Raw genomic sequence first — 15122 nt, forward strand, 5'->3', positions numbered from 1 at the left:
TTTATATTTGTATTTGTAAATATATTTGTAATTTTATTTTGTAATATTTTCTGTGTATGTTAGTATTTTTATTAATATTTAGAATTATATATATATTAATTGCATCCCAAATAAAAGTTTTTGTTTACATAATGTATGTGTGTGTGTGTGTGTGTGTGTGTGTGTGTGTGTGTGTGTGTATATATATATATATATATATATATATATATATATACACACACACACACACACACACACACACACATATATTGAAAAATATTTCCATGTATATATTTATATTCATATAACTGATATTATGTAAAAATATTTTAAATTGTAAAAATATTCGTATGTACATGCATGTGTGTGTATTTATATATTAATAATAAATATAAACAGTGCACACACATATATTAAGTAAACAAAAGCTTATTTTGGATGTGATTAATTGTTTGGCAGTACTAATAATTATTTTCTTTGTTTGTGTGTGTGTGTGTTATATGCAGTTAACATAATACAATATATATTTTTTGTTTTAACTTTTGATTAAGGGTTATTTCATATTTGTTCTATCTAGGATTGCTCAAACAAGAGAAACAGCATGTGGTTTTCAACCTCGAAGGGCCAAATAAAGGAAGTTATGATTATTTCTTCACCCCGTTTGAATGTCGCGGTGCTCCCCGGCCATGAAGAATCTGCAGAGTTTGTTGTTCTTCATGGCTGAGAGTCTCCACAACGTCAGCACTCTTTCTTCTCCAAAACTCTGAATGAACAAAAGGAGGATTGTGGTCAGTCGTCTTAGCGAGCCCTGAAGAAAAGACGTCACAAGATTACAGGAGTCTCACCAGATGCTCGGTTACATCGCGCCTTGCGGTTCTTCATTTGTAAGCCACTACAACACAAGCATATAGTTCACTTGGGTTTGAGTTCTCCGACTAGTATAACAGGAATGTAGAGTAGACCCACTGTCCTACTGACTTGTTCATTTCTGGCGTGACATTTGGGCTTTGATGTCTTTTTTGGTGCGGAGATGCTGAAAGCTGCTTCCTGTCCCTGCAGACACCGAACGGCGGCGGCTCTTTAAAACAGCGGTGGTGAGCTCTGGGTCAGAACCGGGCCTGGATTAGGGCCTATCCTGTCGCCCCAGCACTGTCATTTCAGTCACTTCCTCCACTTCCTGTTGACGCCACTTGGCACATCTGTACAATAAACACTGCCTTCCTGCCTCCCTGCAGCCCGTGGTCCAGGAGGCAAGACTTATCTCCACATGCAATCAACCTGATTGCTTTATACACACACACACACACACACACATATATATATATATATATATATATATATATATATATATATATATATATATATATATATATATATATATATATATATATATATATATATATATATATATATATATATGACTTCTCCCATTTTAGTGTCTACATCAAGTCAGTTTACAAAGTTATTATATATATATATATATATATATATATATATATATATATATATATATTATATTGCATGTATGTGTATATATGTATACATACAGTACATGCAAGTGTCCGTGTTAATGTTTCAAATAATGTTTTATGAAATTTTGTCAAAATGTGGTAGAAATAATAAGTAACAAATGTAAAAACAAAGGATATATACTTATTCTAATCTGTATTTATTCAAATTTAGAAATGAAAAAGTGACCGTATTAATATGTCATATTTGAAGTGATTAAAAATGGGTAAAACCTAGTTGTTTTAAGGATAGTGGGAACTGGAAATGATAGGTAGGGAAACATTTTGGGGGAAACACTCACTTTCATCTATAATGAGTCTTACTGTATAAATATGCCTGATATAATTTTTTAGATATATAAAATTAAATTTTAGTCTTCTGTAAAACAGTAAAAGTGTATGATAGACATTCTTTTTTTTGCACCAAGAAACAAACAAACAGATAAAAAACTGAAAACATTATTTATGCTGTAGTTTTGAAGCTTAATAAACATTTATTACTATTATTATCAATGTTGAAAACGTTTGTGCAGCTTAATGTTGCACTGTGGAAACTGGGATGCCTTAGTGCATTGCAAATCTAGTGAACATATGCACATTCATATATTATATGCATACATGTTTTGTATTGGTAAAATCAAATGATTAGGAGCATGAATCATCTGATTCAGATCAGACTTCATTTTTGATTCAGATCAATATTTTTATTGGATTTATGTTTATGCAATATTTATTTATTTTTAAGGCAGTACAGTTATAAAAACAAGCGAAAGAAAGTATAAAAATACAAATACCTTACGATTTAACATCTAGGGTTTTACCAGAGTAAAAAAGATTCATTTTTTCTATAACCACAGTTTTGTTACAAATACCATGGTTAAAGTAAGGTTAACGTAACCCGTTTTTTTTCTTCAAGTTAAAAGGACTCAGGTTAAATATAAAGATGCTGTTTTCACTGATTTCTGTGTAAGTCAGACATTACTTATGATTTTCAAGGGTGCAGACATATTTCAATCATATTGATCAAACAATTAAATGTCCGTTGTCTGCCGTTATGTCCCCACCGACGTCAAAATCAAACTTACCATCTTGCTAAGTTCATTATTTGCTGACTTATAAACCCTATAAATCAGTGATGGCGTTTCTAATGTGTAACCCACGGCAGGATGAAGGGAGTGCTGGAGGGACGGAGGCTTTCGTTGGACTCTCTGCCAGTGCCCAGAGTCATCTGGAGAAAGCCTGTGAAATTCAACACGCTCCGGAGGAATATGCGAGCGCTTTATAGTCATCCTGACTGGTTATTTTTGCATCGCCCGGCCTTCCTGCCGCACGCGCTTTAGATAAGAGCGCTGAGAACGGGCAGAACGGAGAAACTCACGCCTCAATCTCAGCTGTCACGCTAAACTCTTCAAAACACAGAGTATGTCTCATTAACAACAAAGTGTTTCTTCAGAATGACGTAATGACGTTTTTTTTTTCCCAAGCAGTATAAAATATCACAGCCGATGAAACGCAGGCATTTCTAGCATGCGCATATTTGCTTCATTATGATAAAAAAGAGATAAAAAAGCTCTCAGGAATTATTTCAGAGCAGAAAATCGGCAAAATAAAATTATATCTGAAGTATACATGTCACTGAAGACTGAGATAATGATGACGATTTAGAAATAATTTTAAAATGCATTTAAACAAAAATTTTAATTGTAATAATATATCACAATATTACAGTTTTTATGATATTTTTGACCAAATAAATGCAGGCTTATTGTCAAAAATGTTTCACCCTTCAGAATTTTTTTTTCGCTAATATTTATGTCGTTTGCAATAATTATAAATTCCAACAATGATACACGATATACTTACTTGAGTAGCAACCTACGATATTAAGTCTTGTTGTCTGTAATAAATCAGCAAAACCTTTTTTACTTAAAGAGAAAACAAGATTTTTCCCAATGAAAATATATTTTGTTCTTGTTTTGCATTAACTCACTTAATTGAAGACAAGACCTTAATATCTTAAGTTCGTCAAGTACCCTGATTTAACAAGGTTATAGGTTAGGATATTTGTATTTAATAACAAGACGAAAATCATGTCTTACCAACTCCAAACGGTGACTGCACGTGCAGTAAAATAAATCTTTTACTCTTCACCGTTAAAGATGTGCCTCTATTAAATTTCAGCAGTGATAAAGAGTATAACGCCTTAGGTCAACTCTCCAATAAACAAAGCAACGCTTCACATTCAAACATGGGTTTTGTGTGTATTTTAACAAACAAAAAGTAACACACTTCAGGTTTAAAGTGCCCCTATTATGTTTGAAAACGAGCTTTCGTGCGGACTGTAACACAGCTATATGACAAAATCCTGCAAATTTCTTAATCTTAAAAGTGCACCGTGTGAAAAGTTACAGTCTCTCGAAAGAAATAGTCGACTCATTGAAACGAGTTACTTTTTAAAACGAATCCCGAACCGTTTCGTGCCGCCCACTTGGTCTTTTTTCACATTGGTCTGAATGAAAACGCAAATTCATTCTTTGCCACTAGATGGTAAAACTAGCGGTTTCCACGGTAACACTGTGCACAAAGAGGCACCGTGCTCATAAATGCGTATTATAAGACAATGAAAGTGTTTTTAACCTTTCATTACCTATAATAGGGAAACTTAAAGGTCTCAGAGAGTAACTTCGTACAGAAAAATCCAACTTCATACTGAATAAATACAAAATGCAAGATAACGATAGAATACGTATCAAATGCCTGCAGTCCTTTGAGCGCTTGATATCCGTGAACCCGAGCCGTTTAGGTCGGAAAGCAGATGGAGCAGCATTCCAGACAGATCTCCAAACAGTCCGAAGACTGGCAACAGTCCTCCAGTATCCCACAATCCAGCAGGGCAGAGCAGGTGTCCTCAGCGCAGCACGCTAGACCGCCGGTGGCCGCTTCCCCACAGCAGCAGAGAACGTCACACTCCAGACCGCAGGCCAAACACTGAGCCACGGCCGAACACCACGACAGCACCTCGCAGAACAGACAGGCTAGGATGCAGTGAGCACAGCAGTCTGGAAACAGACACGGACACTGCTTATTACGTCTTGATCAAGATGCACACCAGTAATGCTTTTTTAAAATGCATGTCTTAACTGAACTATGGCTTGACCCTGGGTAAAGCTAAGCCCTGTCTATGAAACTGGGTTGTAGAAGTTATTGTTCATTGGATTTTGTCATAATATTCAAAACTTACATGCAATGCAATGGACTTTTTAATGTTTTTGAAGTCTCTTCTGTTCCACGAGGCTTTGTTTATTAATGCAGTTTAAAATATCTGTTTCCATTTTAAAATGTAATTTATTTCTGTGATGCAAAGCTGTTTCTGCATCATTATTTGAGTCTTCAGTGTCACATGATCCTTCACAAAACATTCTTATACTCTGATATGCCGCTCAAGAAACATTTCTTACTATTACTTTTAGAAGGTTTTTTAAAAACTTTTTTTTTACTGCTTTTTTACTTTTTTACTGCTTAATATTTTTTGTGGAAACCTTTTTTAGCATTTTTTTTTTAATGTTTTTACTATCACGTTTAATCTATTAAATGTGAAAAATAATAAATATTATGTATTAGCTTTATTTAATTTTTTTATGTAAAACATTTTTAATTACAATATCATGCCATTTCGCAATTTTTTTCTAAAATGGTTTATGCACTTTTTCTCCCAACCTTGATATTTCATTATTATTATAATATTTAAACATTATAATATTTTTTTGTTATGTTTTTGTACTTGATTACAATGATTACAATTGTTTTGATCCCAATATATATATAAGTCTTTACCGGCTTTAAATAGCTTTTAGTTGGGTTCACATATATATTACCCTCTGAAAACCTAAAGCAATATTTTATCACAAATTATTCACAAACTCATGCTATTATCAAAACATCAAGAGTGTTTAAAGTTACCGATATCTAACATAGCAGGATATATTTATCTGCTAATGTGAGTTAGTCCTCAGACAGAGACGTTTGACCTAATGGAAAGAATTATCAAGTGCTGACGTGAAAGGACCATTAAACGTATGAAGATAAAACCACAGGCCTGTCCTAGTGTCGCTGAAAGATAAGACCAGGCTCTATATTTACGAATAAGCCCTGTGGGTGGAGGCCTCTTTTCAAACAAGCCCCACGTGCTCTAAAAATACATAAAAATATTGACACTAAAACCTTGATGGTCTGATTTTTTGGGTTGAACCAATAGATTTATTTTTGGGTTTTCTCACCGTCTCCGGCTACTCTCTGTATCTGCGAAGCATCACCTTTGAAGCTCTGCTGGCTCGTGGAGGTGGAGGGTGTGTGTTTTCTGTGAGGGTGCTTGTGTCTGTTGCACTTTGCATGTCCGTTGCATTTCTGTTGTGTTTTTGGGCGAGGCGTCGATCCTCCTGATGAAGAAGCCGGCGGCGCGTGGACGATAGCAGACCCTTTGACCGGAGGAGACGAGCCATTGGGAAGACTGGGCTTCACTGGAATGTGTTCACATTTTAATATAGGCCTATTAGAATCCAGTTAGTCAGACATTTAAATACATTACTGTTCGTATAAAAAGTAAACACCATTGCCTTTCTCTATTTTGCGTGAAATTGTAGGTATGTGGTCAGGAAGCAGTAAAGCGTCATCGTTGGTTGTCACAGCGTCTGTAAGAGACTCGTTGCTTCCTCTGCCAGCAATCTCAGCTGAGATAGGACCTGTTAGTCACAGACAATTATTTAAAGAAGTAGTTCGTCATAAAACTTAAATTCACCTGCTCTCAGGCCATCCAAGACGCAGATGAGTTTGCATCTTCATGAGAACAGATTTGGAGAAATTTAGCGTTACATCACTCGCTTGTAATAGAGCATCTGCATGGGTGCCGTCAGAAACAGCTGAAAAAAACATCCCAATAATCCGCACCGTCACGGTCCATGAATGAATTAATCTTATTGTTTGCAAGGAGCAAATCCACAATTGATTTGAAACCTTCACATCTAGTCCAAAAAGGGTTTGTAATCCATAATAACACTTCCTCCGGTAATAACATGTGTTAAAATCCAACAACATATTTGTTTACGGTTTTGGACTTTGCTTGTAGATTGCTTTTAAGCTGTGCGTTAATATCATGGATGTACCCTGATTGATGCACTGGAGTGGTGTGGATTACTTGTGGATTGTGGTGAAGTTTTTAGCAGCTGTCTCATTCTGACGGCACCCATTCACTGCAAGAGGATCCATTGGCGAGTGACGGAATGCTACGTTTTTACAACATGCATGCAAACTAAGTTTTTTCAACATACATAACATGCATTCTATAAGGAATAATCTGCATCCTGGACGGCCTGAGGGTGAGTAAATGTTTAGCAAACTTTCATTTTTGGGTGAACTTTTTCTTTAAATCGGCCTAAATGTCATTATGCTTTCAAAAACATTAAATACATTTTCTTGAATTCAAGCGTAACTCGGTGTGCCCCAAAACCGGCTTGGTTAACGCCCTTCTCACCCGTGACGTCGGGTTTGCGGGCGGCCTGTGGTTGTGTTGTGTGGACATGATTCTCCTGGGGCACGACCTTGTCCGGCACGCTGCCCTGCCTTCCGTCCTGCAGTTGGACATCCATGGCTTCTGTCTCCACTTGAGACGCTTGACTTTAACTCTGAGCAAAAAAAATCCAGAAAGAGATGCATTTAGCACAGATGGACTGTGCGGAGGGGGATGCTAATGGAAACCTCTAACGTGACGACTTTTATACTGTAAGAAATTCAAAGAAAGATTTTAAAGACAATTGCGCTGCTGCTCTGAAATGACCTGGAGTGATTTGGGAAGGTGACTAATCTGAACATCCTGCTGAGTCAAACGGACGATATTATTAAAGTGAATGTGCAGGAGACATAATAAACATTTTTGCTGGTTGTTTGCTGTTTTAAAAATCTGCCTCCTACACCCACAGAGGATTCATCGTAGCGAATCTCTCAAGTTAAACGCTTGTCCCTATCTGACCCTGTATGTTCTGTACACTGCTAAAATTGTTTTACGTTATACTAAGTATCTATACAATTAATTAGAATACAGTATTTCCAATGCACATAAAATCTATTGTATAGCCGACAGGTTTATCTTAAATATAATAAAAGGACATTTCTGCTGTCCTGCTGATCACTTTTATAACATCGACTTGAGTTATACTTGCTTTTATTCCATTTTCAGTAGTAAATTAATAATGTAACATTTAACGTTAACAAACATTATAAAATGTATACATGATTAATGTATATTTTAGATGTTAGACATGACATATTAATTTATTTACAGTTATGTATTGAACAGAAGCAATGATTTAGTCTACAAGGAGTATTCTACAACTAATTATTATTAGCCTATTCATCGCAGTTTCAAAATATACCTTGTACTATAATTATTATTTTTATTTATTTAGTTAGTATACAAATTTTAGAGGATTAGATAAGAGTTTGAATGTATTTAAAATATATATATATATATAAAAAAATAATAATAATAATAATAAAAAAATATATATATATATATATATATATATATATATATATATATATATATATATATATATATATATATATATATATATATAAACCACCCGCTATTTTGAAAATTAAAGTTTGTAGGCTACATACATACACTTGCACTTGAAAGAAGTAAACAGAAGTAAACTTTCACGTGGCCTGACTCTCAATTTCTACTGACAACGCATAAAGACAAAAGGCTGAATTGAAGTTTTACCTTAACTCGAATAACTCCAGTCTTGTACCGAGGACGTTTTAACTCGCTTTAATTCAGAATGAACGCGCGATGTCCGTCCGCGGGAGCGAGCTGCATCTGCTCTGACCGGCGCGTGCAGAGCTCGAGCGTGTGCGCGTGCACGACATCCTTCCTGCACTGCAGGGAATCGACGGCTTTAGTAACTATTTATTTTAATTCGCTGTGGTTTATCGCACGGTTTTCCAGCGGTACTCTTAAAAAATAAAGATTAAAAAACTAAAGCACGCATTTATCAAACCTTCTTTGTCCATACTGACCAAGGACTTAAGTTTTTATCAGGATTAATTGTTATTCGTAATTGAATAATTATTTGTTTATATTACTGACTGTATTTACTCTTTCTCTCTTTTATATGTTGAGCATTAATTACACGATTATAATACTCTCTGTTATAATACTCTGCTATAATACTCTGTTTCTAATAGTAGAAATCTGAAGAAAAAAACATTTCAGCAGTCAATTTAAAAATACAACTTAACTTAATACTCAAACCTAAAACTTAATACAAAATCCAGGTATTAGTGTAAAAATATTAACTTATTTATTTTACTAAATAACATTAAAATGAATTTTAGCTTTTCTTTTTGCTGGGAAAGGTTTTTTTATATCATAAAAATGCTATTATAGTTTTATTACATATATATTTTATTTTATTTTTATTTTATTTTACATGTTATATGAATCTATTTAAAATGTCCGCATGGGGATTAGCTGAAATAAATTAAGGAAAATCAAAGGTAAATTAAGAAAAATTAACAGAGTTGATTTATATATTCGTTTAAATATATTTCAATTAACGAACGCTTATTTTATGGTTTTAGTTTTAGTATAGTTGTCTTCTGTGTGTCGGTGCGCGTCGATTACATACACGTCCAGTAGGGGGCAGCGCATCATTTGTCATCTAAACCGTAGAAGAAGAGACGTAGCAGTGGAAGCGGAAGTTAATGTTGTTGTGCAGTGTTCCGCTTTGTAAACAAAAGGAGTGAAATATTAAATAAATTCACTGCAAACCTGTTTAGTTCACCATGCTTATGACAGCCTGTTAGTTTTTGTGCTCAGATGTTTTGAATGACTGTGGTGGCATTTCTTTCTTTTGGACAGTAACCGGGCAAATCTGTCATGGTAAGTTAAGTGAAATATTTTTGCAATTCTGTTTGTTTTTACATTATAATAGGTACAGTGTATATCACAGTACAGGTATATGAAATGTTTTGGTGGAATGAAATGTTTTCATCTTTTGTCTTCACAAAGTATCATAAGTATACATAAAATATAGCATATAGCAGCATAATAAACCGTTTATACAGTATTAACACTAATGTTCTACAAAATATAAAGTGCAAAATTTACTGTATAACAGTCACGTGTGTGTAAATGCGTGGAATCTGGATTGAAGTAGTTACAGAGCATACAGATGATGTCAAATTAAAGACACATTCAGTTTGTTCTCTTATGTTACAGGACAGTGAAATGTCAGACGTGGAGCAACCTCCTGGACCGGAGAGGAGTCTGAACCGGAGCAACGCACGTGTTTATTGCGTTTGTCGCAAACCGGACATCAACTGCTTTATGATGTAAAATGCGGTTGTCTTCAAATATTTGCATTCGGTCTTTAAGGAGGCCTTTCCCTTGTAGAAAACGCATATTTTCAGCTGCCTGTTTCAAATGTTTCAGTGGCTGTGACAGCTGCAATGAGTGGTTTCATGGGGACTGCATTAATATATCAGAGAAGATGGCCAAAACCATCCGTGTTTGGTATTGTCAAAAGTGTCGGAGTAAGACATTTTTAATTATTAATTTTATTTCATATAATTGTTTTATTTGTTCTGTTTTAATAAATATTTTTAATTATTCATATATGATATTTAAATGTACATTTTTAAATGTAAAAACAGCCCTAAATATGCACTTCCCCGCAATCTAGGTAAAGATGACTCCTTGGAGATCAAATTCCGCCCCAAGAAAAGCAGAGACAAAGAATCGGAGGCAGACTGCACTGATAACCAGCCAGACACACCGGATTTCAAGTCGGATGGACGGCGTGGGTCACGGGTGAGAAATTCTGAATGATGAAGCTATTCTCGTGCAATGACCTTTGTGAAGACTGACTGGAAAAAAAAAGTGTTGTTTGTTAACCTTTGGACTGGCTGTGGGGAATATTTGGGATTTGTCCCCAGATTAAGCGCTCAGCTCGCATGTGTGGAGAATGTGAACCCTGCATGCGCACGGAGGACTGTGGACTGTGTGACTTCTGTAAAGACATGAAGAAGTTCGGCGGCCCGAATAAGATCAGGCAGAAGTGTCGGCTGAGACAGTGTGAAGTGCGTGCTAGGGTGAGTTTCACTTTTGTAAAAGAGACAACATCATAGTCATATTTCCAGATTTGTCTTTTTTGTGATATGTCTTCATGGTTTTTTTTAGGGTATGGTTTATTGGTTTTGTTTATTGAAATGAATGAATTGCAGCAATTATTCCTAAATGGTTCTGTAAAGCTTATGGTGTTTTTATTGATTGTTGTTAGTGGTTTCCATTTAGCAGACACATTTATCCAGGGCAGTTTCAGTACACTCATTACAGAGAAAACTAGTCTGAAGTGAGTCTGGGTTATAATATTTAACTAAAACTAAAAACAGCATTTTTGTTACTTAAAATTAAAAAAATTATTAAAAGAAACTCAAAATAACTTAAACAAAATAAATGAAATAAAACTTAAAAATTCACAAGTAAACAAAAAATATTATTATATTTTGATTTAAATAAAAAAAAAAAATTTAATCATTTAAGCTATTAATCATTTAAGCTAACTATAATAGTATCTTGATGTCTTTTTTTTAACTGCAGTGCATCCTATTTTATATTTTTCAGAAAATGTTGCGGGTGAAGGATGAGGAGTGCTCTATGTCTAGGGGCAGAGATTATCAAGATGGCCCTCTGTCTGAAGACTACAGTGAGAATGAGCTGGAGCTGTATCAGCAGTACTGTGCCGGAAAGTATGGAGAACACAGCACGGTACCTGCCTCTCCTCACTCTCAAAGCACACTTCAGAGCGACATAAAATAGCTTTTAACCTAGTTAGACCACTCTGGAGACATATTTACAGCAACGCAAGAACAACTCCTGTGTTCTTGAATGGCTTACAATACAATCTACTGTTTGCAAAATCACATCACCAATAAAACTTCTAAATGTAGCTTCCTTAGGTCATGCAAAATGTTTCTTTAAATTGATGCATGTGCAGAAAAGTAAATTGCACCATAATGTCTGTAGGATGTGATTGACTGTACTTCTTTTGGCAGAAATGGTTGTGCCTAAACTTTTTTTTTTATTTTTAACTAGGGTTGGAACAGTGATGATGATGATGGTTCATATGCTGATTCATCTATGAGAAAGAGAGCTGTTAAAGTCAAGCATGTGAAAAGAAGAGAGAAGCGATCTGAAAAAAAGGTAAAGACTTAAAAATAAAATAATTGAACTTTATATGAAGTATTTTAAAAAGGTTTTTTTGATGTGTATCATATTTGATTTGTCAGGTTTTAATGGATCATATGTTAGGTTAGACATAAATATAGAGCTCAGTTATTATTCAGAGGTCCAAATTGACTTAAAATATGCAGAATATATGCAGCAGAAATATTTGGTTCAGTTGCTGATATTAAAGTTTGATGTTCAAAAGTAAGAAGAAATCGTGAAAGCTTGTATACAATAAAAGTTGTATTAATTAGACATTTATAGTATATCAAAGTAAAAATATCAGTTGGCTCACTGTATTATCCAAAAATATGTCTTGGTAAGATCTTTTTAAATACCAGTGCAATCAAATAATGATTGAGAAATGTACATATAAACCATTTGACACGTGAACAGATGGCATGTGTTTTAGCTTGAAATAAATTGTTGTGCCTAAAATGGAAACTAATGCAGACTTTGTTTTCATTCATAAGAAAGAGGAGAATAAGTCTCGGAAGCACAAACCCAAACAGAAGCACCGCGACCGTGTGAGACACAGCGAGCGTGCCGAGGTTCGGGACAACGGAGGAGCCAGACAGTGTCTCGGACCCGGATGTGTTGAAGCAGCACGCACCAACTCCAAATACTGCTCTGACGACTGCGGCATGAAGCTGGCTGCCAAGTAAACCTGGAACCACTTTACGGTTGTAGAGACTTGCATGCCGGAGATTAGACGGACCCTGAAAATGTCTTCTTGTTTTGCCAGTCGAATCTATGAGATCCTGCCCCAGCGTATCCAGCAGTGGCAACAGAGCCCGTGCATCGCCGAAGAACAGGGCAAGAAGCTTCTAGAGCGAATCCGGCGTGAGCAGCAATCGGCTCGCATGCGTCTCACTGAAATGGAGAAACGGTTCCACGAGCTGGAAGGCATCATTGCTAAAGCCAAACAGCAGGTTGTGCAGCACGATGAAGAGGTAAACGCAGCATATTCTGCTGCTTTTTTATAAATACGTTACAATAGAATTGCCCATTCTTATATTGTAAATGAATAAAACGCATTAAAATGTTACTCATTCTTGTGACGCAAAGCTACATTTTCAGCAGCATCATTACTCCAGTCTCGAGTGTCACATGATCCTTCAGATCACATAACCTTGCCCATTGGTCTTCTTTTCCCTCAAGGTCAACGAGGGCGATGACGACACCGATTTGCAGATCTTCTGCGTGTCCTGCAGTCACCCAGTTAACCCCAAGGTGGCGCTGCGTCACATGGAAAGGTGCTATGCAAAGGTGTGTTGTATTTAAGGTGTCCGTTTTTACTTTCATGATGCATAGACCTTTAATCAGTGGTCACGTTTTAGTGTTGTGTTTTTAAAATATTGATTCGTCTTTTCATTTTAACCAGTATGAGAGTCAGACATCATTCGGCTCCATGTACCCCACTCGCATAGAGGGGTAAGTATTACAGTAATACTACAGTAACACAAACACACACTCTAGTGTGATTAACTAAAGGAGACAGGTGTGAAAGCACCCTTATACTACGTTTATATGATCAAAAAACTGTATTAAAAAGTTTTAAAACCTTTATAAAATTGTTATAAAACTAATTTATTTCTGTGATGTTAGGCTGAATTTTCAGCATCATTACTCCAGTCTTTAGTATCACATGATCTTTCAGAAGTCGTTGCAATGAGCTGATTTGCTGAGGCATTTCTTATTATCATCAAAGCGGAAAACTACTATATAAGCGTCAGAAATATCTGATGAGTAGAAAGTTCGAAAGCACAGCATTTATTTGAGATAGAAATCTTTTGTTACATTATAAATTCCTTTGATGTCATTTTTGGTTGATTTTTTTTTGTGTGTGCAAAATTAATCTTTCAGAATATTTATTGCCTACGAGCCTGGAGTTCTTGAAAGTTTTGTTAATTTCTTTATATGTAAAGCAAAGCAAATCGCTACGCATTTTGAAAATAGCAAGTGACGTTTTGCATTTGCACATTTTTTCCCCTGCTCTTTTTCCCCTGGTATACAGTGCTACAAGGCTCTTCTGTGATGTTTACAATCCACAAAGCAAAACCTACTGTAAGAGGCTGCAGGTTCTCTGTCCGGAGCACTCCAGAGACCCAAAGGTACTTCAGCACATGCGCTCGATGCATAAACACTCGATCTGCATGGATATTAAGGACGTTATTCGTAATTGTGAACACATGCATGCAGGTCCCTGCGGATGAGGTCTGCGGGTGTCCATTGGTTCGTGATGTATTCGAACCCACTGGAGAATACTGTCGGGTGTCCAAACGTAAATGTAACAAACACTACTGCTGGGAGAAACTCCGCAGGGCCGAGGTGGACCTGGAACGAGTCCGAGTGGTCAGTGCATATGCAAAGAAATCGTTTATTTTGTGAAGAGGAAATGATTTATTTGGGTCAAAGAAAACCGTTGTGCAACGATAAACTCGTAGCCATTTACTGCATTATCCTTCATCGCTCTTACGGTTAATTTTTAATGTATTCACTCATCCCCATTATCTCTTCTCTTCCCCTAGTGGTACAAGTTGGATGAATTGTTTGAGCATGAGCGCAATGTAAGAACAGCCATGACAAATCGTGCGGGTCTCATGGCCCTCATGCTGCACCAGACGATCCAACACGACCCGATTACCACAGACCTGAGAACTAACAAGGACAGATAAGGTTACAGTCGTTCCCTTTTATCATCGTTTCATCTTTTACCCGTTCCATTCGCACATGATGTTCAACCATGAAGCAGCTCTCTTGACAGTCTGAGGTTTTGTCTTTGATCTTACAGAGAAAACGAAGCGCTGCTGCTGAAGTCGCCTCACGTTTGTGAAGAGTCGGTGTCTTAGCTGTTTATTGGAACTGTATCTCACTCATTATGTTTCTGTCACGTAACCCCTGGCATTGCTCTTTTCGACGGTGCTGTAACGACGCTGAATTGTAGTGCTTACATTTTTTTTTAAATTTTTAAATAATCTCATAACCATGTATGGAGCATTAAAAAGCGTGAAAAATATCTTTTCTTGCTGGTGAAATGTGTTATTTGTCTTTAGATGGCATTCCTCGTGCCTATACACAAAGGGTTTGTTGGGATTTCTGTTTTACATTTACAATTTGGCCAAATCCCTTTAACATTTTTCTCTGACTGGAATGGCGCGATCCGGAAGTAAGACATTTCCCGGTAAGATTAATTAGGCTCATGAATTATTAAGATTTAGGATTAGGAAAATCACTATTATAGAGTGCCACTCTCTCTAGAACCGCTAAATATTTAATATTAGATATATCTTAATACGGCATATTCGTGGGTAAAGTAAATGTCTGCAGTTACACCGTGCCGGATGTTT

General features: G+C 36.1%; 2 protein-coding genes and 1 long non-coding RNA gene across 4 annotated transcripts; 1 reads left to right on the plus strand and 2 right to left on the minus strand.

The window, feature by feature from the left end:
* Nucleotides 1–464: 464 nt before the first annotated feature.
* Nucleotides 465–1238, minus strand: LOC122351087. Its single transcript, XR_006251682.1, has 3 exons — nt 958–1238; nt 825–871; nt 465–742 (listed from the first exon to the last, which is right to left on the minus strand). It is a non-coding gene; the product is annotated as an uncharacterized LOC122351087 (long non-coding RNA).
* Nucleotides 1239–1958: 720 nt separating this feature from the next.
* On the minus strand, nt 1959–8434 carry zgc:113363 (uncharacterized protein LOC791449 homolog). Of its 2 annotated transcripts, none has more exons than XM_043247986.1 (5): nt 8266–8434; nt 7015–7165; nt 6095–6226; nt 5765–6004; nt 1959–4546 (listed from the first exon to the last, which is right to left on the minus strand). In XM_043247986.1, exons 2-5 carry the CDS (start codon nt 7127–7129, stop codon nt 4287–4289), a joined length of 747 nt encoding a protein of 248 aa, XP_043103921.1. In that variant the 5' UTR covers nt 7130–7165; nt 8266–8434; the 3' UTR covers nt 1959–4286. The 2 variants fall into 2 exon arrangements, with proteins under 2 accessions (XP_043103921.1, XP_043103922.1); XM_043247987.1 differs by having other exon boundaries at nt 6101–6226; nt 8266–8433.
* Nucleotides 8435–9215: 781 nt separating this feature from the next.
* On the plus strand, nt 9216–14451 carry cxxc1a (CXXC finger protein 1a). The gene is made up of 14 exons (XM_043246017.1): nt 9216–9426; nt 9766–9878; nt 9979–10079; nt 10229–10356; nt 10482–10637; nt 11170–11313; nt 11641–11748; nt 12246–12433; nt 12518–12725; nt 12934–13041; nt 13157–13206; nt 13790–13886; nt 13975–14127; nt 14304–14451. The coding sequence occupies exons 1-14, from the start codon at nt 9424–9426 to the stop codon at nt 14448–14450; spliced, it is 1704 nt and encodes a 567-aa protein (XP_043101952.1). The 5' UTR covers nt 9216–9423; the 3' UTR covers nt 14451.
* Nucleotides 14452–15122: the final 671 nt, after the last annotated feature.

This window comes from Puntigrus tetrazona, chromosome 8 (genome assembly GCF_018831695.1).
Source record: "Puntigrus tetrazona isolate hp1 chromosome 8, ASM1883169v1, whole genome shotgun sequence".
In the NCBI taxonomy this organism is placed as follows: Eukaryota; Metazoa; Chordata; class Actinopteri; order Cypriniformes; family Cyprinidae; genus Puntigrus; species Puntigrus tetrazona.

Excerpts from the sequence above, each read along its gene's own strand:
- zgc:113363 (XM_043247986.1), bottom strand. The coding sequence starts at position 7,129 with ATGGATGTCCAACTGCAGGACGGAAGGCAGGGCAGCGTGCCGGACAAG. Across the intron at positions 6,005-6,094 it reads CAAAATAGAGAAAGGCAATG|TGAAGCCCAGTCTTCCCAAT; the intron begins GTGTTTACTTTT and ends AACACATTCCAG. Across the intron at positions 4,547-5,764 it reads ACAGAGAGTAGCCGGAGACG|ACTGCTGTGCTCACTGCATC; the intron begins GTGAGAAAACCC and ends GTCTGTTTCCAG.
- cxxc1a (XM_043246017.1), top strand. Across the intron at positions 10,638-11,169 it reads AGTGTGAAGTGCGTGCTAGG|AAAATGTTGCGGGTGAAGGA; the intron begins GTGAGTTTCACT and ends TATATTTTTCAG. Across the intron at positions 14,128-14,303 it reads ACCTGGAACGAGTCCGAGTG|TGGTACAAGTTGGATGAATT; the intron begins GTCAGTGCATAT and ends CTCTTCCCCTAG.